The sequence below is a fragment of the Panthera onca genome, chromosome D2, assembly GCF_046562875.1.
Source record: "Panthera onca isolate mPanOnc1 chromosome D2, mPanOnc1 haplotype 2, whole genome shotgun sequence".
Lineage (NCBI taxonomy): Eukaryota > Metazoa > Chordata > Mammalia > Carnivora > Felidae > Panthera > Panthera onca.
The window spans coordinates 52315398-52340784 of record NC_138349.1 but is presented as its reverse complement, the minus strand read 5'-3'; the positions used below and the strand labels follow the sequence as shown (position 1 = coordinate 52340784).

The window sequence follows — 25387 nt, the reverse complement described above, 5'->3', positions numbered from 1 at the left end:
GTTTTAAATGTTGTTTATTTTAACAAATAATTTAGATAAGTCTTTCCTGAAAAGGAAGAGAAATCATCAAGTTTCATCAATAATCTGGAGCTTTTCAGAGGATTACTTTGAAATATCTCCCTGCCAACTTTTCATAAATTGAGTATAACCTTTCTTTGACCTTATCACACATAATTAAATAGCTGTTGAAGGGTTAAAACCAACTAAAAAGCAATTCTGTATCTTGATCTCTATTCTCCTGCAAAATTATACAGGAAGTTTCTTTTGGTTCTCAAGCGGGGTAATTACAAGAGACAGTTACATAATTTACAGTTTCAATCTGCTCGTCCATAATCACACACTTCCACCTAGTTGTATATACCCCCATGAGTATCTGCCTTGTACTTTGATTTGTAAATGATGATTGCAGTGTGATTGATTGCTTGCCTGTAGCATATTGAATTGATTCTTAAAAATGAACTTTAGCTGTTAACATGTCTATTTGAGTTCCTGTTATTTATGTAGTTTGTGGTTCTTGCGTTCAAGCAGATGCATAGTAGTTAAGAAATTAAACTCCCAGAGCTTTTTTCCTTATTAAATTTAGAAAAGGGAGTGTCTGTATACAACCTAACTAGAAGAGTGCCTGGAACACAGTAGGCACTCAACTGTGGAACACACTACTAAACCATTCCAGTCCTTTGAAAGTTGAATGGAGATTCTTTGATTGACAGTGACCCCACAGTAGAAGGCTTACAGGGATAATATTGGTATATCGTGGCCAAAGCTGGGCTAATATTAATACATTGTTACTGAAATCTCAACTCTTAAGTGCTGCTGGCACTTAAGGGAGGCAATCTCAACAGTGGATTTGGAGAAAGCTATCGCCTACTAACTGAAGGGGTAGTAACTGACGTCTTTAAGTATTGCTGGTGATGATATTTCATACGGTTTTGTGTTTCCCAACAGCTAACGTCTGATTTAGCCCATTTGGACTTTAAGATTCCTGTAGGATCAAAGGCTAGATGCCTACATGACACCAAATCTGCTGGCAAACCAGCCAGTCTCTTGGTTGAACACCTCATGCCACCCCAGCTTCCACCCTACCCTGTATGTGCCGCATGTGTGTCAGAATGGGCTCGGTGGTAAGCCTGTGGGGACACCACCATTTATTGCCAGAGGCTTTTTACCTCAAATCCTGTTTGAAAGAGAAGGGGAGATAAATAAAAAATCAGCTTAAAAGAGAAGTTTTCGATTTCTGTAGACCAGTGGGATAGGACTGTTTGTCTGGATGACCTGAGGAGAACCGAAGATAGTTTCTCTACCTTTACATTTTCAGCATTAATTGATCGATCAGATTGGGTGATGGTCTATGCTTTGATTTTAGAATGTTATCTCAAAAACTGACAGATTCCCTTTGAAATGTAATTCAAAAACAAAGAAAACTTGTAGAGAGATTTGTATTCTCTACTTTTTCCTTTCTTCAATCTTGCTGTATATCGGTGTTTGCTGTGTGAAAGCTTATCACTTAGAATTACAACATTCTTCTGTTTTAGAAAATTATAGCTGGTACACACACACACACACACACGATTTGGGGTGGGTTGTGGGAGAACAAATGGAAAGGAGAGTCGCTTAGGGCTTGGTTCTGAAATCACTGGCAGTGTCCACGCTTCCCCCTTAGTCTACGGGTAGGATTAGACCTTACAACGAGATGTGAACTTTCACAGCTACACCCACAGAACCTCAGACCTATAATAGTGAGCAAAAGAAACTCTAGTTTTTGCTTTTATTAGCTTACTTAAGGAACATTTCCATTGTAATGTTTTAGCAACAGGAGAATGGTTTTACAGGTGAAGCATTACAAGTTATATGCAATTATTCTCTTGGAGCAGTTGTGTTTTTTGAAGTATGCATGTTTTTAATGCAGTGTTTAAAAACTTACAATTTCTCAGTGGTAAATTTTTGTTAGCAGGATTTTGTTTCTTAGAAATTGTGAAAATTTTAACTGAGTTTTAACTTGGAAAAATTAAATTAATTTCTGAAACAGTTTTTCAGAATGAATCTCTCACGTGGACTTTTACCTATTTATAAGAATGGAAATAATTTTAAAATGCCAAAGAGTTTCATCTTAAGAATTTTGTGTGTGTGTGTAAATTTGTTTTTCCTAAAATGTGCCAGGATTTAAAAGTGATTTGAGCTGCGGAAAATCAAAAGAGGTCAAAGAGGAGGGCATTATTCTGACATGTCTTTCAAATTTGTATTCAAAGGCCATGATAGTGCTTTATCATTACCTATTTAGATGTGCCTCTGGGGGTGAATCAGAGCTTTAGTTAGATTTGTAATAGGCAGTGGGCTTCATGAAGAATGTGGTTACTTCCCAGTTATATTTAAAGTTATTTTTAAAAATTCCTCCCCAAACAGTTTAGTTTGGGAATAAGTGATATTGACGAGACCTCTTGTTCTCTTATCATTTAAACCTTTGTCAGCGATGCAAGGAAATTGAGAGACTGAGTCTATTTCATATATGGTCATTTTCTTGGAACAGAAAATTATATTCTCCTAATCCACGAGGCCAGAACCTTGCTGGTGTGGTGACTCAATGCCATATATAAACAAATATTCCTTAAACGTCTAAATAAATAAAACTCCTGTGAAGTCTGTCACAGAGCTTTCTTTCCCCAGTGACCATCTCCTCCCTAGCCTCAACTCTTAGATGTGTCCATTTCCCCCAGGATTCACCATCTACTTGGATTTGTCATTAGTCACCACTGCTACTAGCATAGCCCTTTGGGGTGGCAGAGGTGGAGAAGGGGGATTGGTGTTTACCATTCTGGCCATGGTGTCATCCTCAGGACCCTTTGCTTAATATAACCCGTAATGCATCTGTGACCAGACTGGCCTGAAAGAAGCAAGAGTTGAGATTGGGGTAAGGCACAGACATCTGTAGTTTGTAAAAGCCCCTACGAGATCCTAATGTACAGTCAGGGTTGAGAACCATTGGGCTAGCCTAGAGGATAAAGAAAGGAGAAATAGACATTCTTGGTGATTTAGATTATCAGTTACACAATTACCATTAATTCACTTTTGGCCTCTGACTGTGTCATAGAGGTCTGTCTCTGGCCCTGGTCATCCTCAATTCAGAAGCGTGTTCACAGGTGTTTCACCCTCCTCAAAGGGCACCACAGAGGGAGGAGCATCCTCTTTCCTGCTGCCTGATGCCCTATTTGTGAGTTCATATAATAGGTGAGTTCCTATATTCCCTGGGTGACTGACACACAGAATGACCACCTCCTTCAAGGGAATCCACACCCGGTCACAGAATCATGGAACTCATCTGTTAAGTTCCAGCATGATCTGTAGGTTGTGCACAAACACACAGCGGCAGGGGAATCATGCCCCTACCATACACACCTTCCACTGGGTAGGGTTGAAGAAGCATCATTCCTCTTGCAGTGGACTTGGCCAGGAAGCCGGGGGGGTGGGGGTAGTACTCAATTCAATAAGAAAGTCTAGAGGTACCTCCACATAACTGAGCCAGAGCCCAGTATCCTAAGCAGTCTATGAGGAGCTTGTGAGAAGAGAGATCTTAAAAGGGCACTTAGAGAGACAGTCTAGTTTGTGACCCAGAGTAACCAGCCTTTCTTCCCCAGAGACCCGCTGTCTCCTTCCTCTGGGTTTCACAAGCTCAGACCATTTTCCCAGGGACACACTTAGGTCTTCGAGAACATTTGGGTCTTTGTTTCATCTGTCCTGGGACTGTCTCAGGGTTCTTCTGACGCCCTCAAGCAGTCATTGTTATTGTGGTTTGAAGGGCTTGCTGTTTCCTAAGGATAGTCCTTGAAGTTAAGGACTTAAGGGCCAAAGGGAATTTGGGGGGCACAGAACTATTCTTGCTGTGAACTGCAGTCGCCACTTTCTTAAGATCATTACTGAGGCAGAATATGTGGGGTTTTTTTCATGGCTTCTTTCTTTAATTAAATTTATATTTGGGTGGTTAGCTGGGGGGTAGGGGGAGGAGAACTTTTGTCTGAGGCACTGGAGTAAATGGAATGATTTTCAGATGCCTAAGGGAAAAGTAAGAAAAGCTCTTCTTAATCTGACCCTATAGAGCAGTCGGTCTTCTTCTTTTTGTCCACATTTCCTTTCCCCTACATGAAGTATACCTGGTCACCCAAACGATCACCTTGAAATTTCATTCATTTACTATGTTGAACAATGATAATAGCTAACACCTATGTTGTGTTTCAGTAACATGCCAAGCATGGTTCTGCATCCTTTGTGCTTATTCATTTAATTCTTACTACAACCCTAAGAGATAGGTATGATTATTCTCCAAATTTTATTGGTGAGGGACCTGAAACACAGATTAAATAACTTGCCCAGCCAACGTCACGTAGTTGGTACATAGTAGACCCTGGATTCCATTCCAGGCAGTCTGGCTCTAGCACCCTTGCTCTTAACCAACCTGTAGTGCCTCTTATGACCTGCCATACTTTATTTAGTAAATGCCATATTGTTTTAAAATACCTGTGGCCTTGGTGCCCAACTTTTAAAAATTCTTGTCAGTTTTTATGTAAAGCGGATAGTCTCAAAGTATGATCCAGGGACTCCTGGGGATCCCTAAGGCCGTTTTAGGGACTCTACAAGGTCAAAACTATTTTCAAAGTAATACTAAAGTACTACTTGTCCATTTCACTCTTATGAATGTACATTGGCATTTTCAAGAACTTTCATGACCTGTGATAATCACAACAGATTGAGTACCAAAGCAGATATGAGAATGTAGCTTCTCTCTTAAGCCAGACATTGAAGAGATTTGGAAAAATATGAAACAGTGCCAGTCTCCTCACTATTTTTTTTAATTTTAGACAATATTTTTTCGTAAAAAATATGTTAACCCTTAATGGGTTTATTGGTTCTTAATTAATAAGTATTTGTCAAATTTCTCTAAAAAATTAATAGATAATGGCTCTTATAAACAGAAGCTCTTAAATAATTTTTTTTTTTTTTTAATGTAAAGAGGTCTAGAAACCAAAAACTTTGAGAACCACTGATTTAACGTATAAACCCTTGGAATGCAAGTGTGGCCCATAGTATAGGAACTTGTTAGAAATGTAGGGTCTCCGGCCTACTGAATCAGAATCGAGTTGTAATGAGAGGTGACTGTATAATGAAGGTTGAGAAGCACAGGCATAGAATTTATGAAAAAAGCCACTCAGCAACTCAGTGATCTCTTGCTAAATATCAGTCTGGTGGGGCTTTGGAGATTCCTGGACCCACTTCTCTACCACCAAGTTGCTGGGTGAGGGAGGTCTCCTCGCCAAGCTGAGATTGTTTAGTCCTCCTATCCAGTGGCTCTCCTATTGCATACGATGGTTTTAACATCCTCATCAAAACCAGCAGTTCCATAGCAGAATTTATAGCAGTGGTCCTCAAATTTGTGTGCATCATAACCACCTGGAGGGCTTATTGAAACAGAAGTGCTGGGGCCTTCCCACAGTGTTTCTGGTTCATAGGTCTAAGAATTTGTGATTTTAACAAGTTACCAGGTGATGCTGATACTGCCAGTCTGGGGGACTTCTATAAGAAGTAGACTGAGAAGTCTGTGGAAAAGTCAAGCAATATTTACTCTAAGTTGTTACGTAATTAATTACTTCAAGCCCATAGAATTGTGAGAGAAATGTCTTAAACATTCACATTTTCTTTTAAAAAAAAAAATTTTTTTTTTAACGTTTATTCATTTTTGAGACAGAGAGAGACAGAGCATGAATGGGGGAAGGTCAGAGAGCGAGGGAGACACAGAATCTGAAACAGGCTCTAGGCTCTGAGCTGTCAGCACAGAGCCCGACGCGGGGCTCGAACTCACGGACCGCGAGATCATGACCTGAGCCGAAGTCGGACGCCCAACCGACTGAGCCACCCAGGCGCCCCAAACATTCACATTTTCAAAACCAACCTCTTAAAGTATAAAATATCTCAAAAATTCAAAATTTCCATTTTTGCTAGGGAGGCATCTATATCTTTTAATAAATGGATGGGGTGCCTGGGTGGCTCAGTCGGTTAAGCAGCCGACTTCGGCTCAGGTCATGATCTCACGGTCCGTGAGTTCGAGCCCCGCGTCGGGCTCTGTGCTGACAGCTTAGAGCCTGGAGCCTGTTTCAGATTCTGTGTCTCCCTCTCTCTGACCCTCCCCCGTTCATGCTCTGTCTCTCTCTGTCTCAAAAATAAATAAACGTTAAAAAAATTTTTTTTAAATAAAAAAATAAATGGAAAGTAGTAAGAAATCAGGCAGGTCACAGGTCATCTGGAGCACTCTAGTTCTCTGAAAACAGTAGGAAGAGTAAGGTTCAGCTTCCTTTTTTACTAATTGCAAAATCATCACAAAATTTCAGCAGGTTCTTTATCACTATTTAAACTGATAACACGGGGGCGCCTGGGTGGCTCAGTCAGTTAAGCGGCCGACTTCGGCTCAGGTCATGATCTCGCGGTCCGTGAGTTCGAGCCCCACGTCGGGCTCTGGGCTGACAGCTCAGAGCCTGGAGCCTGTTTCAGATTCTGTGTCTCCCTCTCTCTGACCCTCCCCCGTTCATGCTCTGTCTCTCTCTGTCTCAAAAATAAATAAACGTTAAAAAAAAAAAAAAATTTTAAACTGATAACACGCCGATCATCCACTTGGTCACAGGGCTGCTTAACCCTAGAAACCAGTAACAGATGACACAGACCAGTGAATTTCCATCCTTAATCATGAGATACATGGTTAGAGCCATCTGATTTCCTCTGCTCAAGACCTGCCATAAATCCCTGGCCTGGTGTCAGTTCCCAGGCTTGCAAACCCAGTGCTGTCTACTGATAATGAACCTTTCAGCAAGGTTTGCTGAGCTAAACAGGTGTCTGATGAAAGGTGTGTAATCCTTGAAGATTATCTTCTCCTAAAAGCAGCCAGTAACCCCAGACTCACACAATCCAGACAGATGGGAATTGGGAGTAGCTTGCCAGAGTTCACACTTTGTATTTGAGGAGGTTCATATGGTTTGGTTCCAGATGGTAGAAGATGAAGGTGTGCAGGAGTGAAGAGTGGCTGCCTTTGTGGGGGGAAATCCTTATCCATGAAAATTATTCCACTTCTGGTCCAGCCTACAATCTTGAAATATTACTAGTTTAAAAGGAAGGAATGTTTCACATTAAACAAGGGTTAGCCTTGCAGTTAATACGCTGGGAGCTCAATTAATTTGGGAATTTAGGTCTGCAAAAACAAATCTTGACCTTGTCCAGATAGTTCCTTCCTTATCCTAAAAGATCTGTTTACACAAAGGCAACTTTCTACCACTTTAACCATTTCAAACACAAGCAATCATGATTCTCTTACTACAAGTAGGTCAGCCTGAACAGAGGTGAGGTAAATTTGGGTTCTACGTAATCAGTACAGCTTAGACATGCTTACCTTTTGCAGACACAACATTGGTCTTAACTTTCCCTTTAAGCAAACACCTTGATAATCTTTTGAATTAGTGTGTGGTCCATACACCAAAACTGAGACCTCACCTTCCATTGGGTAAGTAGTTCCAGTGAAGCAAAAGAGAAAGCCACCTTTCTGTAGTATCAAGATAGTTGATGTGGGTGAAGAGTTGATGGGCCATTTTCCAATTACAAGTCTCCTGATCACAGAATAAGTGCTGTTCACCTGCACCTCTAGCTCACAGACAATTTAAAGGTAATAATTTCACCAGCAATTAATTATACTGCAGCTACTGGGATTTGTCCTCCAAACACCACTTTGTTTTTAGTCTGAACAGCCAGGTTTCCCCAGAGATAGTTCTGGTTTTCTGATTCAGAGTGTCCTCCATTAAGGAAAGGTGTGAGAGGGGCACCTGGCTGGCTCAGTCATTTGAGCGTCTGACTTCGGCTCAGGTTATGATCTCACGGCTCATGAGTTCGAGCTGCGTATCGGACTCTGTGCTGACAGCTCAGAGCCTGGGGCCTGCCTTGGATTCTGTGTCTCCCTCTCTCTGCCCCTCCCCTGCTTGTGCTCTGTCTCTCTCTCAAAATAAATAGACGTTAAAAAGAAAAGGAAAGGTGTGAGAGCACCATGGGAATCTGTTCACCAGGGGTGTAGTGTACTTGTTTCAGATCTTCAGGATAATACACCAGCTTCCAAGATAAGTGCTTTTTATTTCCCTGCATCTTACATCAATTATTTGGAATCTTTTTGGTAAGTTAAATTTAAGAGCTGTAACATTAAATCACCACATCACTATAATTACTCAACAACTAAATGAACTAAATGTTCTTACCAAAAATTGTTCTGTCAATTGGCTATATAGTAATTCTGATTTGAGGAGCCTAAAAAAAGTAGAAGGAAATAAAAGATGGCTAGAAATTCATTATTTAAATCATTCCGTGTTAAAAGGTCAGAGTAGTGAAGTGCTACCAGCTACAGCTTTTTTTTTTTTTTTTTTTAATGTTTATTTATTTATTTTTGAGGGAGAGGGAGAGAGAAAGAGACAGCATGAGCAAGCAAGGGGCAGAGAGACGGGGAGAGAGAGAATCCCATGCAGGCTCCACACTATGATTGCAGAGCCTGATGCAGGGCTCAGATTCACACACTGTGAGATCGTGACCTGAGCCAAAATCAAGAGTCGGATGCTTAAACGACTGAGCAACCCAGACGCCTTCCCAGTTACAACTTTTTTGAGGGAAAGTGCTGCAGGTAAAATTTAAATTCTGTATTACAGCAACCTAGTCCACCTATGGAGTAGACGTGGACATTTTTTCTTCTAAGCTATCCATTTTAACACATTACAAGTGATTTCACTTAACTGGTAAGGAATCAGAAATTTACCTTTGGTCATTCTTATTTTGGAGATGAATTGCATTTAATCTAAACATTTCTCCTTTCGGAGGAGACTTCATGGACTCATAAATGGCTCTCAGCTTAATGCAAGTTCTTTCCATTGCTATAAGCCCCTCGAGGGTCTCATGAGTCAGAGAAGGAAAAACTAACATCAGGCAATGCAGTGATGCCTTTGGACCATGGCATTGTGTGGTCTGAAATGCTGGTGCACATCATCCCTGAAGACCTACTTGATGTTTTCTAGTTGGAGTTTTGGTTTGCAGTTTTTCTTCCCCAGCACCCAGGAAATTACCACTTGCTGGCAGGTGTTGGTTACCTTCCTGCTTTTTTTTTTTTTTTTTTTTTTTTTTAACGTTTATTTATTTTTGAGACAGAGAGAGACAGAGCATGAATGGGGGAGGGGCAGAGAGAGAGGGAGACACAGAATCAGAAGCAGGCTCCAGGCTCTGAGCCATCAGCCCAGAGCCTGATGCAGGGCTCGAACTCACGGACCGTGAGATCTTGACCTGAGCTGAAGTCGGATGCTCAACCGACTGAGCCACCCAGGCGCCCCAACCTTCCTGCTTTGTAGCCTTCACTAGTGCCATACAGAGGTGTTTGCTGTGAAAATCCAGTGGGCTTCCCGGGCTCAGTGTACACATGCTCCCTGCCACCACCTCCCCAACCCCCTTCAAGTCCCAGGACTCTCCCGTGGCAGTGTCAGTCACAGACTGCGGATTGTGTCCGAGAGTGTCCCAAGAGATAGCCACTTAGCGAGGTGGGAATTGCAGGTGCTGAAAAGTTTATGCCTAAAGGCTCTCCACAGACCCCAGGTTGCCTGAGAGTTCCAGTGGCCTGACCAATTTAGGCTGAGGCCATGATAAGCTATATTTGTACTGCCTCGGGGTGTGAAAACATGAGCAGCTGTATAAAGTATGTTTTGGGGGCATTTTGGCTGAGCCCAGGGTAGAGACTGAGGGAAGAGAAGACAGAACAAAGAAATCCATGTGCTTCCTGGGTAAGACTGCTCATAGTAGAACCTAAGGTAGGAAGGGCACATACCGCCTTCTGACCACTTAAGTTGTATAGAAAGCTTTCTGTTGAGCTGAGAGACTGAGGCTTTCTGTCCCTAACTGGGAGGTTCAGATAAGAACCAGTGAGGGACTGGGGATCAAGAGGATAGTTCCACAGCCATGATACTATGGTCCTCTCCTCTCGCAGTAGTACAGAGCCGGGTCCTCCAGCCAACTGAGTAGATTTCTCAGCATGTGCCAAGCACTTAGGAGGCAGGTGATGGATGTGCCAATTATCTGTGCTCTGGGGTTTGGGCACCCTTTGTACTTGAGCGACAGAGAGCTCTTCTCCATATTGACAGGGCATGATCTGGGCTGGATTCAGCACCGTGGTCATCACTGTTAGCATTCCGGACACACTGCTCTTGAAAGCCTCTGGATGCAGCTGAATGACGTGTCGACAGTGGTTTGACTGTAAAATTTTGTGGTGCTTGTTTACATTCAATCAAATACATTACTCTTAAGCATGAGTTAAAGAGACAAATAAGTCAAAAGACTGCAGGAAAGCCTAAAGTTAAATGTATGCTTATTCTTTATCATGGCATTCAGATTAAAACCATCAAAATGCAAAATGCTGTGGTTACACCCCTATAGGGTGTAGGTCAGTTTGGGTTTCTTGTTCTATATTTCTGCATTATTTACAGTGATTTTGAGAGGCAGGAAAATGCATCAGAGGCTTGATTTTGTCCTTCTAAGAAAAAATCCAAAATTGAGAAAATTCTTGAGAATGCAGCCATTTTGGAAATGTAGATAAAGAAGAAAAATGCTGAAGATTTGGGTGGTTTACAGAGCAGCATGATTTTGTAATTGCTGCCACCTACTGTATGTGGTTGATGTTTGTTTAAATTTAGGAAGTTCATGAAGGTGAGGCTATTGAAATTGATAATTAGAGCAAGGTAGACATCATTAGTTTACAGCATTCCTTCTCTACTCCATAAGTGGCTCTTAATTACCAAGACAGCCGCCAGCTTTCATTCATTACCTTCAAGTGGATTTAAAGTTTTAAATCATTTAAAAAATCCCTTTGCCAAGAACCTTCACAGTAATGCTGCAGAACGCATATTCAGAAGCTTACCATGCTCGGGGATTTCCTGAGTATACATAAAACAGTTTGTTTTAAGGAGGTTGTTTTGTTTTAATTTGTGGGAGCAACATTCTGGGGTTGGATTATAAATTAATTTACATGAAAGAGGTGAAAATAGAGCTAGTAGAGCTGATGTGAGTTGCAGCAGTCGACTTAAAAGACATTCTTTTATTAGTCCTAAAACAAAGCTTCAGATCAGCCGGCTAGTTAAATGTAACAAGCAATATAGAATCTGAGTCAACAGAGACCCTTCTCTTTTATTAAGATCCAGCTGTCAAAGGGTCATTAGGTCCTTCCTGTGGAAAACAACTTGCCCATTAATGTTTAGGGTGGTCCCTTGACAGGATTTCTAAGTGCCTGACATTTCGATTTTGAGAAAATCTAAAGCTGGTGGGAAACTTGGATGTTGAAATTTATCAGAAGTAACGTCCTCAACCTTAGCTTTGTTAAATATGCCATGATGTATATTTGAAATGCAGCCTCTAGCAATGTGAATTGACTTACAGTGCTACTGTAAAGGATTCATAAGCATAAACTTCATGGAGATCAAATCACTATAACTGGGAAGAGACTGCATACATAAAGTTTGATGTGATGTTTTTACCTTATTGCTACTTATATTATTTTGAGGGGCCCCTATCCCAATGTCTAAAAACACCACAGTGAAGTCATCTTTGGCTTTTTCTGCCCTAGGCTATTTGCTTTCTAGAAGAGAAGGCCAAGCAGGGTCTCCTGAAAAGCCACTCTCCGATCTGGGCCGTCTCTCCTACCTGGCCTATTGGAAAAGTGTCATCTTAGAATATCTCTACCACCACCAGGAGAGGCACATCAGCATCAAGGCGATCAGCAGAGCTACAGGCATGTGCCCACATGACATCGCCACCACTCTGCAGCACCTCCATATGATTGACAAGAGGGATGGCAGGTGAGTACCGATGCCGGGGCATCACTGGCTGCCTCTCAAGCATCTTATACCAGAAAGTGTCCCAGGAGTTAGGTGGCCTCATTCCAGTTTAAGATAAGAGGTTCCCCCAAAGGTGTTATCAAAACCTTTCTCCTAAACAGAAAACAGGAAATGATACTGTTTGCTGGTCAGATTTCAATTTGCTATATTTTTTCATTGATGAGCTCTCTGATTTTTCCTAACCTAGTAGCATTTGTCAACGTGTGTAGGTGAAATGAAATTTCAGCTTTTGATTGCACTTTGTTCTGCCTCATCACATTACAGATTTGTCATCATTAGAAGGGAAAAGTTGATACTGGGCCACATGGAAAAGCTGAAAACCTGTTCCCGGACCAATGAACTTGATCCAGAGAGTCTAAGATGGACCCCAATTTTAATTTCTAATGCTGCAGTTTCTGAAGAAGAGCGAGAAGCTGAGAAAGAGGTAATGATTGACTTCATCTGCCTAAGTTGTGTGACTTCACTCCTGCAGCATTCTTAGGCTGAGAAAGTCATTAACATCGTTGTCAAAGGCTTGGTTATGTAGAAAGAGCTTGTGAAATGATATGGCACTAATTTATCCTAACTGAGGTTGCATGGTAAGACATGATAATTTTATTGAATTGAGTATGAAAAATGAAACATTTATCATTGATCACAAAGCAGCATTTTTCACTACTGACAGCATGTAATCAGATCACATTTGGTGCTGAGCTCCAAGGCTGCAATGTCAATCGATTCTTTGTGTTTATGAACTTGCTTAAAGTGCTCCATGCCAGTGAGCATGTAATGTAGTGATAAAGGACTCAAATCAATTCGCTGCATCATTAATACTGCTAAATATCCCATGAAACCCAATCTTCTTTGATTTGTTATCCTAACTGATGCAAAAGAGTCCTGAGATGATGCAGCTGGAATGTTGCTTGGCTGGCTGACTGTTCTGTTCAGAAACAACTTAAGAGATCCTTTGCCTTTGATCCTTAGAGGCTGTGTCTTAACTGCCCTTTCACTGGCCCACCATTTTTACCCTCCCCCCCCCCCCCCCCTTAGGCCGAGCGGCTAATGGAACAAGCTAGCTGCTGGGAAAAGGAGGAGCAAGAAATCCTGTCCTCTAGAGCGAACAGTAGGCAATCACCTGCAAAAGTACAATCGAAAAATAAATATTTGCATTCCCCGGAGAGCCGGCCAGTGGCAGGGGAGCGAGGGCAGCTTATGGAGCTGTCTAAAGAGAGCAGTGAAGAGGAAGAGGAGGAGGAGGAGGAGGAGGAAGAGGAGGAAGAGGAGGAAGAGGAGGAAGAGGAAGAGGAGGAGGAAGAGGAAGAGGAGGAGGAAGAAGAGGAAGAGGAGGAAGAGGAGGAGGAAGAAGAAAATATTCAGAGTTCTCCTCCAAGATTGACTAAACCACAATCAGTTGCTATAAAGAGAAAGGTATGTGTGTTTAGATTTTCAGTGAGTCAGTTTCAATCAAATCTTATTTGTCATTGCAAACATTCTATTAGTATTTGTTTCACTCTCTATTCTTTAGAAGTAGTCTGTTTGTATTCAGTCCTGCTGATCATATATCATCATCCTTTATCTTACAGTCATGATTGTGTTTACTTTTTGAGGTTAGTGCTGTTTTGTTAAAGTGGGGACAGGCGGGCTTCCTAGTCTAGTAGTTACTGCCACCTGCTGGTTTGTGGGACTAGAGAAGTCAGGCTATGCGAACAGAAAAGGACCCTGGAGAGCACTTCAACCACCCTTCAGTGTGTTTTGATGAAAACACCAAAGCCTAGGAAGGCTAGGAGACTTGTCCAAGGTCATACAGCTCCACAGAGATGGAGCTAGGACCAGTTGAGTGCTCAGACTCCAACCCCAGCACTCCTGATAATATTATTTATCGTAATATTCTATATTATATAGATTATATTATTTTATATTATATAGATGTAAATAAATTTATTCTATATTATGTAGATAAATAACATTATATTATAATATTCTAACAATTCTATGCGAAGAACAAGAAAAATATTATCAGAAAAATATTAATATTTTTCTTGTTTTTCGCATAGAATTGTTAGAAGGTACTTCAGGCTCTCCATACTGATGCTGATGTTTTGCATTGGTGGCCAAGTACACAATTTCTCATAGCCTGGTGGTCACTGTAGATATACCTTGTGCACAAGGTAAAAAATTGATCTTGTCTTTAGGTGATTGTTTAACCCAGATCTGATATTTTTGTCTTCAGTATCTATCTGTGACATAGTAAGGAACCAGATATTATTAGTATAGCTAAGACTTACAGAAATAACACAAGTGGCAGCTCCGCCCCAAGGCCATCCTATGTACTGTGCGTCAAAGAACCTGCTGTTGTAAATCCCAGCTTGGTGCGCTTTCTTCTAAGCCTGATAGCCTTTTAATGGAAGGGCAGCTGTGGGGAAGGGGTAGAAAAGAGCTCTCCATAAAGTAAACTTTAGACTTGTGAGTAATCTTGGATTTCTTACCAGACAAATGTATTCAGGTATTATGTATACTACAAAAGAAATCTGTTTTAAAAACAACAAAACCAGGATTATCCAAGGTACGATATGGACTCCCATCATATAAATTGATTCAACTTAAAGAAAAGTAGTTCTTTGGGGTGCCTGGGTGGCTCAGTCAGTTAAGCGTCTGACTTTTCGGCTTGGGTCATGATCTTGCAGTTCATGTGTTCAAGCCCCGCATCAGGCTCTGTGCTGACAGCTCAGAGCCTGGAGCCAGCTTCAGATTCTGTGTCTCCCTGTCTCTCTCTGTCCCTCCCCTGCTCACGCTCTGTGTCTGTCTCAAAAATAAACAAACATTAAAAAACTAAATAAAACTAGTTCTTTACATTGGTTGTACTCACGTTTGGGAAAATTAGTGAGTTAGGGAGGGCAGGCCAACTGGGAGTGTTAATAACCATAAATGTTAATTACAGAATATGATTATCAGGTTTATATGTGAACATTCAGAGAGTTAATGTGAGCAACAGTAATTCTTGGATACAGTTTACTTAGACTTTGAGTTTTTGTTGTTGTTGTTGTTGTTGTTGTTCTTTAGAGAGAAAGAGAGAGACAGAATATGTGAGCAAGGGAGGAGCATAGAGAGAAGGAAAGAATCTCAAGTAGGCTCCATGCCCAGTGCATGGGGCTCAATCTCATGAACCGTGCGTGAGATCATGACCTGAGCCGAAATCAAGAGTCGGGACACTTAACTGACTGAGCCACCCAGGCACCGTAAGAGTTTGAGTTTTAACCAAGCATATTGAACCTTCTTTGCAATATATTTTAAATAATTTTTCAGGCTCACTATTGACACATTCCATTTAAGCAGCAAATCTGTTATTCCTATATTTTAATTTTGTTTCATTAAATGCTTTTTTGCATGGGCAAAAGTATTTTATAATTGCTACCAACCTGTAGTACAATCAGAAAAAAATTTTTCGTATCTTCTATAAATAGGACAGATTTCACATGTCTTTTAATTTTTTAGATGCCTTGTATAATAAAATACTTTATAAAGTTGTCAGTTGCTGACATCCCTGTAGTCACCAATACATGACTCTCTTAACATTTTAAACATTAAATAATCCTTTCTTCTAGTACCCTATCTTCTTCCCTTTTCATTGTTCCTGAAGTCTTATGAAATAGGGAACAATTAGGTTAACCTTGTATGCCATCAAACTTCCTGTAGCATTTTGCATAGAGAAGGTGCTCCTTGAACAGTTATCAAGTATTAAATGAGTGACCCAGTGGCTAGTTGGTTATTGCAACATTTATGGAAACATCTGTGTCCATGAGGACTTAATAGCTATAATGTAGAATATTGAAGTCTGCAAGTACCATAGGAAAATATATTCTAGAAAAGCAAACCTTAGCTTTTTCAAGTCTACAGTTCAGCTGCAGTGATGTTCCCTCTCAAAGCATCTTCTTGAGTAAACAACTGTTTTATTTGGAAAACACTTGCCTGTGTAGTTGGAGCCCGAGAGGGATGTTAAACATCAAATGGAAGGTTAAGTACAAAGGCATTACAGAAGTCTTTACGTGTAAGATTCTGAGACATGCCTTCAGTACATGTTTGCTGCATATCAACTCAACCATTTAATTTCTCATGAGCTCTTATGTATTGTTTGGAATTAATTTCAGCGGCCTTTTGTACTAAAGAAGAAAAGGGGTCGTAAACGCAGGAGGATCAACAGCAGTGTAACAACTGAGACCATTTCCGAGACGACAGAAGTACTGAATGAGCCCTTTGACAACTCAGATGAAGAGAGGCCAATGCCGCACCTGGAGCCTACCTGTGAGATTGAAGTGGAGGAAGATGGAGGGAAGCCAGTCCTGAGAAAAGCATTCCAACATCAGCCTGGGAAGAAAAGAAAAACAGAGGAAGAGGAAGAAAAAGACAATCATTGTTTTAAGAATGCTGACCCCTGTAGAAGTAAGTGGAAGAATTATAAAAATCTTATCCTTGTGAATATCTTGTGTGTTACTGCCAAAAGGCAGGCACCTGAAGTTACACCCAAAGGCATCTCTGAGGTTGTGTCGACCCACCAGGAATAAGTGCTCATCTGTCTATTCTCATTCATAAAAGGTTCTATCCCTTCTTCCTGGAATTGAATTTTATTTTAAACAACTTCTAAGGCCAGAACATTCCTCTAGGTGGGTTCATCTTAGAAATTGGCTTGTCCTCAAAAACTTTGAAGTCTCTCAGTAAGAAATACACTGCATCTCCTTGATTCTACTAAGTACTTTTTTTCACATTAAATATTTCCAGAATCAGGGTTTATATTACTGTGAGCACTGAATACAATAATTTCTTTTTTCCTATAAAAAATCGATGGCACATCTTATAATTAGTGGTGTCTTAGGATATATTATTATCAAGAATCATTTCAACTCACCCACACCATCAGTATTAGCTTTGATAATATAGGATAATGTAGAAATCAGGAAATTGTCCTTCCTTTTAAATTACTAATTCAAAATTTGCTGTTGGCAGAGATACCCCACCCCATCCTCTAAAAACAAATACTAACACCAGTGAATCAACTTTGATATCCAGTTTAAAAGCAACCATTCCTTGCCTTTTGGGCTGGGAACTTAAGCTCCCAGCTGAATCATGAGGATTTGTGGGGCAATCTATCCACTCTACAGCTGAAATGCCTGTATTTAAAAACTTATTCCAACATCTCTTCCATCTAGGAAGAGGCCATCTCATTTCTTTGGGAACTGCAGGTATCTCTCTTGCTTTTGAAAAGTCACAACTTTAAGGGCATGAGCAAGCATCTTCCTGACTTTTATAATTGATAGGTATACTATTACTACATACAGTAGTGTCCTGAGGGAATAACATCTTGCCCGGGGTATAAAGAATCTCAAGCCTTTCCCCCCGCCACCCATTTCTTTAAACAAACAAACAACAACAACAACAAACTATAGCAAGGCACCATTTTTTGTGTGAACATTGAGCCTTATTTCCAGTTCTTAACTCCCTTCTCAGGAGCCTGTAAATGAATCATCACTACCTTTTATTCTCCACTTTGTGCCATTTGTCTTTAAAATCCTAAGTGGCCATATTACTTCTGATTCCTTTCAAGATCTTCTTTCTTAAAAAATTATTCATCAGAAAACTCATCTTCTGATTTAGAGAGGTGTTCCTACAAAAGCTGTAGGTCCAGTAACATGTGGACTCCAGGGGCAGTGGCATGGTTATTACTGTGAATAGAAATGAAATCATTTGAGCATCTTGCGGTGACTGTTAATTGGGTGTTGTACTTTGAACTTCTGAAGGAATCCCTCTACATCACTTACGTGTTCTCAGCTAGCCAATTTGAATGTAGTACTTACAGGTAAGTTTATGGGTAATCCTTTTATTACCTAAATGAGCTAAGGCTTACCCTGCTCTGCACTGACTGGATTAGAAATCCCTCCATTCTGACAAAAAAAGATCTCTGTTCCATATTGAATGTAAAATCTTCTGTTTGTTCTCCACAGTAATGTTTGTAATAAGGCTGTTTTTCTTTGTAAAGCTTTTCCTTTACATTGACTCCTCCAGGAGATGAGTTTGAGCTTTAACTTTCTAAAGGTCTCATGAAGACTTAGGTATTTTATATTTGCATTTATTCATCTATTTATTTGTTTGCTTGCTTATATTTCTACAAATATACTTACAAATTGGTTTATATTCATATGTGTAAAGGTACAGTAAAAATAATATTAGCTGAGTTAAAATGAACATGACAGTTTTGGTTTGTTTCTTATTTACTTTAATATTCAAACCTTACATTTGAGCAACAAATTGATCAAAATACAATGTGGACAGAATTAGTGATAAAAAGAATGCCAGTTGTTTAAATATCCAATTGTTTCATGGTAACTACATCATAGTTTGTATCATGCAAAAATGATGATCCTCTAGTATAGATAACAGATGCATTTGTATTTTGGAGTTATGTCTTCATTTGTTTCGGAGGTACACAGTTTATTATGTCAGAGAGAACATTCAAATCAAAGTAAATAATGTCATCCGAGATCATTTAAATCTAGTAAATGTCCACAAACAGAAATTTACTTTCTCAGGACAGATATGTGAGTTATGCTTCTATTCATTTTACATTGTGGAATGAATTCCAGGCTTTTACATCAGAGAATGTCTTATTTGTTAAACTCAAATAAGAGTATTATAGTTGTCTGTATCCGTGTGCTTTCTATAAAAAGCACAACTTTCTGTCGGAGGTCGGGAGGGAAGGGGAGAGAGGGAATATACAAGACATATTACTTTCCCAGACCTGGACTGTTTACTCGGTTTATAGCACAATATGATTCTGTATTCGTTTTGATTATGTCTTTATTATCAACTCTTGAAATCAAAAGCAGTGTTTACTGATTAATTGAAAAGAATGAATTCAAGTTGTTCAAGGTTATGCTTTCTAAGACTTTGTTTTTCTTCCTCTCGTTTCTCTCTGTCTCCTCGCTAAGACAATATGGATGATGATACAGATAACTTGAAAGAAGGCAGTAGAGACAATCTTGAACCTCTAAAGTGCAAACAAGTGTGGCCAAAAGGAACAAAACGTAGTCTATCTAAGTGGAGGCCAAACAAAGAGAGGAAGACCGGATTTAAACTGAACTTGTACACCCCGCCAGAAACACCCATGGAACCTGATGACCAGATAACAGTAGAAGAACAGAAGGAGACTCCAGAAGGCAAAACCAGCCCCACTCCCATCAGGATTGAGGAGGAAGTCAAGGAAGCCGTGGAACCCCTGCTGCCTCGGGATGAAAACACAAGGGATGAAACATGTGCACCGATAAGTCCAAATAAATCACCAGGTGAAAAACCAGAAGATGATCTAATCAAACCCGAGGAGGAAGAAGAGGAGGAGGAAGAAGAGGAAGAGGAGGAGGAAGAAGAAAATGTAGAAAAAGACCCAGGTGGTGCTAAAAATCAGGAAAAAGAGGAACCAGAAGTCTTCACGGACAAAGAAGATCCTGTTCCTCTGGATGATCATGAAGAGGAGGAGGAAGAGGATGAAGAGCCATCTCACAATGAGGGTCATGATGCAGATGATGAAGATGACAGTCACATGGAGTGTGGAGAAGCAGAGAAGGAAGAACGCCCAAGAGAATCCTTTAAAGAAGTACTAGAAAACCAGGAGGCTTTTTTAGACCTTAGTGTCCAGCCTAGTCATTCGAACTCAGAGGTCCTAATGGAGTGTGGCGTTGACCTTGCAGCTGCGTGTAACAGTGAACCTAAGGAGCTTTCTGGAGACACTGAAGCTGCACCTGAATCTGATGAGGAACCCCCAGAAGAACAGGCACAGAAGCAGGACCAAAAGAGTGGCGAAGAAGTGGATTCTGAGTTCAAAGAGAGAAACACGACGGCCATGGAAATTGACTCTGAGACCGTTCAGGCAGTTCAATCTTTGACCCAGGAGAATAGTGAACAGGACGACACTTTTCAGGATTGTGCTGAGACTCAAGAGGCCTGCAGAAGCCTACAAAACTACACCCATGCAGACCAAAGCCCACAGATAGCCGCCACTCTAGATGATTGCCAGCAGTCAGACCACAGTAGCCCAGTTTCATCCGTCCATTCCCATCCTGGCCAGTCAGTACGTTCTGTCAACAGCCCAAGTGTCCCTGCCCTGGAAAACAGCTATGCCCAAATCAGCCCGGATCAAAGTGCCATCTCCGTGCCGTCTTTGCAAAACATGGAAACCAGTCCGATGATGGATGTCCCGTCAGTTTCAGATCATTCCCAGCAAGTCGTGGACAGTGGATTTAGTGACCTGGGCAGTATCGAGAGCACAACCGAGAACTACGAGAACCCTAGTAGCTATGATTCTACTATGGGCGGCAGCATTTGCGGAAATGGCTCTTCACAGAACAGCTGCTCCTATAGCAACCTCACCTCTAGCAATCTGACACAGAGCAGCTGTGCTGTCACCCAGCAGATGTCCAACATCAGCGGGAGCTGCAGCATGCTGCAGCAAACCAGCATCAGTTCTCCCCCAACCTGCAGCGTCAAGTCTCCTCAAGGCTGTGTGGTGGAGAGGCCTCCGAGCAGCAGCCAGCAGCTGGCTCAGTGTAGCATGGCCGCTAACTTCACCCCACCGATGCAGCTGGCCGACATCCCTGAGACTGGCAACGCCAACATTGGCTTATATGAACGAATGGGTCAGAGTGATTTTGGGGCTGGGCATTACCCACAGCCATCAGCCACCTTCAGCCTTGCCAAACTACAGCAGTTAACTAATACACTTATTGATCATTCATTGCCTTACAGCCATTCCGCTGCTGTAACTTCCTATGCAAACAGTGCCTCTTTGTCCACACCATTAAGTAACACAGGGCTTGTCCAGCTTTCTCAGTCTCCGCACTCTGTCCCTGGGGGACCCCAAGCACAAGCTACAATGACCCCACCCCCCAACCTGACTCCTCCTCCGATGAATCTGCCACCGCCTCTTTTGCAACGGAACATGGCTGCATCAAACATTGGCATCTCTCACAGCCAAAGACTGCAAACCCAGATTGCCAGCAAGGGCCACGTCTCCATGAGAACCAAATCGGCATCTCTGTCACCAGCCGCTGCCACCCATCAGTCTCAGATCTATGGGCGCTCCCAGACTGTAGCCATGCAGGGTCCTGCACGGACTTTAACGATGCAGAGAGGCATGAACATGAGTGTGAACCTGATGCCAGCCCCAGCCTACAATGTCAACTCTGTGAACATGAACATGAATACTCTCAATGCCATGAATGGGTACAGCATGTCCCAGCCGATGATGAACAGCGGCTACCACAGCAATCATGGCTACATGAATCAAACACCCCAATACCCTATGCAGATGCAGATGGGCATGATGGGAACCCAGCCATATGCCCAGCAGCCAATGCAGACCCCGCCCCATGGTAACATGATGTACACGGCCCCCGGACATCACGGCTACATGAACACGGGCATGTCCAAACAGTCTCTCAATGGGTCCTACATGAGAAGGTAGGCAACCTGGGCAGTCACAAGATCCCCCTGGGCATCACTATTGGATTGAATCTGCACAAATACCTTCGAAGAGTACGATTTCAAAACCAGCAATTGGTGTGAATGCAAAAACATTTGTTGGCACCATTTATTTAAAAAAAAAAAAAAAAGCTGTATGCAGCAGAAAGCCTTATACAAGTTGTTTTTCTTTTTTTCCTTTTTCTTTTTTTGGTATCTTTGTTTCTGTTACTTTTATATGAAATTCTCTGCAAAGGAAGGCCTCTCTGGACTACAATTTGAAGGCAGCCACTTGTTGTGCCTGCTTCCATGAAATGATGTGGATATCAAGCCCCGCCCCACCAAATTACCTGTTTTAATACTGAACCTAGAACTTTTTTTTTTCTTCCCTGTCCACTCCATGTAAATGCCTTTAGCATTTCAGTTATTGTATATTTTGTTTAAGGTGACACTTCAGCATGCCGCTAATGTCTTTGTTAGTGACAGTGCATTTTGTAGTACTGTACAAGTGTTGTGCTAACAGTAAGCCATTTCTTAAGTTTTTTGCCTTGATTAGGGTGCCCTAATTTGAGGGTTTAAAAAAAATTATATTTTTGTTAATTATAAAACTGTAAAGAGCTATAAAAGCTATTCCCATTTGGTTAGTCAAAAGGGGTTTTATTGCTAAATGTTTGGTGTAAAGTTGAGACCCTTTTCCATTTTGGTGACAGATTTCTTTGGGGAAAAAAGGCAGCTTTCTGTTTTATAAATGCAGACTTCTGTTTATTGAATGAAGCATATCTCAGTGTTTATCTGTCAGGTTTTGAAACATTTCATATATGTCCAAATACTTGGCAGGATTTAAAAAAAAATAGTGAATTTGGTGTAAAGTTGCTATTTTATGGAAATGCCTCTAACTTTACATTTTCATTCCATCTGTAGATTTTTCTATCTTTATAAAATATTGGAGTTATTTTTTAAGGAAAAATAGAGAAGTAGCTTGTGAATAGCTCAAACTAAGCTTACAAATCGCATGTAAAAAAGCAAAAAAAAGTTATTTGTGTCTGTTTATATTGCTTCCTTTTTTGTAGCCTTTGTACCTGTACAGGGTGACTGTAAGGGCCAAGCAGGAGAGGCGTAATCCTTGTATAAAATAGGAGCCAGCGACACTCTTGTATTTATCTGTTCTCTTTTTAGTCAGTCACTTCAAAAAAAAAGAAGAAAAAAAACAAACAAAAAAAAGCTGTACATTTTAACATAAAATAAATTATGATGAGCCATTTTTAGCCTCTTGTGTCCTGTCATATTATGATTGATAGAGAATGACCAATGGAACTGTATCATGTGTCACATCTCAGAACACATACACATTTTGGGAAAATAAATTATTTAGTGTAAATTGGAGTTATGAGATTTTCTGATTTGTTTTGACTTTGGGGGAGGGGGTTGGCAATAAATAAGAGTAATATCTAATAAAACCATCACATATACCAAATACCTATTTAATAAATTAATTTATAATGGATTTTAATGCTTTTCATGAAAGTTTATTTTATGCTGGTGCATACCTTCTGTATGCCAATCATTGTCTTTAAAATAAAGTGAATTTGTTTTTTTCTTTTTGACTTTGATCTTCATTTGCAAAGGGATCCTATACAAATATTCAGTTGCCTCATCTGTACAGTCTGTGTAAACACCCCTCAGGGCCTTAGCACAGTGGTAGCAAACTTCATTTTTATAAAAGTTAATACCAAAACACCCCATTTGGGATTGTACGTTTGAAAAATCATCTCAAAAAAAAAAAAAGGTGTGAAAGTTTTGCTCTTGTGAATGAATGATTGGATGTTTTCTTTAGAGTCTAAAGTTTAGACCAAAACCAAAAAGTCATTAACTGACTGTTAAAACAGTTTATTATTTGAGCTTCTAGCCTAGAAATAAATGCCTCACTTGGCATCCATGGGAACTGGCCCATTAAGCTCCCAATGTGTCTAAATGTGGGTGCTCATGACTCTCCCGTCACTTCTTTTATATCGCGCAGAGGGAGAACGTTTTTCCATCAGTGGTTCAACACAGATCAAGTGTTGTACTGACATAGACACAAACTTTCAGGTAGACTCAGAATAAAACCGAAAAGGCAGGCTAGTGCACATGCCCCAGGATCACAGGACACTGTAGAGGGAGGAGGCCCGATGGGGTTTTGCTTTGCGCTCTCACCCTTACTAGGTTTCCTTCACAGTTACAAAGCGTTCTGGGTTTAGCGTCTGGCAAGACGTTGTCTTTAGGTCCTTTCTTTCCACAAATGCCCAGTCCATGAGGGAATTCTCTGTAGTGGCTGAGGGAGAGCTCATGAAAAGACACTTCTGCAAGGGCTTTAGTCACAAAGGGAAGAAGTGAAACTAATGGGAAGGAAAACCTAATCCAGCTTCAGAGAGAGAGGTGATGGTGTGCTGCTAGTTCGGGAGTAGCCATGAATCTTAGCAGCCCAGTGGGTGCACCTGTCAGGCAAGAGGCTGCCTGAGCCTAAGAGCTGGGGTGGAGGCCTGCTAACAATCTCATATGGAAGCTTCCACAGGCCCCATCTTGAAACCTTCACGTATGTAGTCTCTTTCCTCTTCTGTTGAGGTCCTTTGGGACTGAGATTCCCTTGTGTTTTCCTTTCGCCATGGCCTGCTAATCACACCCTGTGGTTTGTGTGAAACTGGGGTTCCATCACCCCCACACCCTGCCTTCCTCACAGTCCTCCAGGGAGCTTGTGGGCAAGTTCTAGTCACTGCCCCAGACCTATCAGATCAGAATCCAAGAACACTACTGGGGACTCCTTGTGTCATAGGCTCCCAAGGGACTGCAGCATATCCAGGTACAGGACCCCCTCTGCTGGCCCCTATCTCCAGCATTCATGGGCAGAACAGAAAGGCTTGGAGGAGAGAAACTGCTGATCTGAGGTGGCCTCAGAACACTGCACACTCTTCCTTACTCACCCATTCTCACTAGAGAAAGCAATTCAGACCAAAATGTGACACCAAGGATCCTGGAAAACAGGAACTTGGATTCATCAGAACTGAAATGGAGTCACCATTAGGTTGAGATTCATTAACAAGCCATGTTTTTTAAGCCCAGTAATCTGTTCTTTCATTTACCTTATAAGAGTCTTGAGTGGTCATCAGCTGTTGACCTTTTCTTTTGAATCGCTCAAGCGGTGCCTACCCAGGTGTGAAGGCATCGGCCTTCCTTGCCGACACTCTGTTTCAGAAATGATGACTCACAAAACTGTTACCAAGCTTTCATAAACAGCCTTCCCACGTGATCCACATGCCTACCCTGTGCAGGAAATGGGGCCATTGTCTCTGGTGTCGATGAGGAGATTGGGCTCAAAGAACCTATCTTAATTGCCCAAACTCACTCAGCTAACATTTGGAAGCTGAAACAAACCCGGTTCTCCAAATGGCAGCTCTTCTTCCTACACGTAACTCTGAAAAGACCGTAAGTTGTCATCTCTCTGATTTCAAGGCTCAGCTAAAAAATTCACAATGCTACTGGAACTATTAAGTGCCATACAAATAAACTTTACTTTGTTTTAAGCAAGCATTGTCTCCAGCGTACAGTCAACATTCAGACTACCAGTACTGTTAAATTATGAAACTGTGCCCAGGTGTCCATAATTCCACACTCCTGGTTTTTCTTCTTCCTTCTCTGTACTCTTTCCTGGTTTTCCCTCTGCCACCCAGGCCCAGCTCTAAACACTGATGTTGAAGCACTCAGGCCGGGGACTTCCTTTTCTCATTATCTCACCCAGGGTAATGAGTTCCAACACCACCTACGCACAGATAACACCCAGAATTACACCTCCAGTTGTGAACATTCCTCTGAGCTCCTAGATTCAAGGTCCAATGACACGGGATACTTTATGTATGTCTTACAGACGTAACTGGTGATCTCCAGCCCTCTCCCCCCATTTCTGCCCTGGTCAACCTCATCTCCATACTCAGGCAAGAAACCGA

The 25387-nt window shown here is 41.3% G+C and overlaps 1 protein-coding gene across 7 annotated transcripts in view; it reads left to right on the top strand.

Annotated features, from left to right (window-relative positions):
- Positions 1 to 23006, top strand: part of KAT6B (lysine acetyltransferase 6B) — a 190277-nt gene extending 167271 nt beyond the window's left edge. For all 7 annotated transcript variants that reach the window (XM_060642398.3, XM_060642397.3, XM_060642396.3 and 4 more), the window contains 5 exons: positions 11660 to 11891; positions 12195 to 12354; positions 12960 to 13337; positions 16055 to 16346; positions 18887 to 23006. In XM_060642398.3, the coding sequence (XP_060498381.3) occupies positions 11660 to 11891; positions 12195 to 12354; positions 12960 to 13337; positions 16055 to 16346; positions 18887 to 21414 (3590 nt within the window). In that variant the 3' untranslated portion in view covers positions 21415 to 23006. The remainder of the gene's footprint in view (positions 1 to 11659; positions 11892 to 12194; positions 12355 to 12959; positions 13338 to 16054; positions 16347 to 18886) is intronic.
- The last annotated feature ends 2381 nt before the right edge of the window (positions 23007 to 25387 follow it).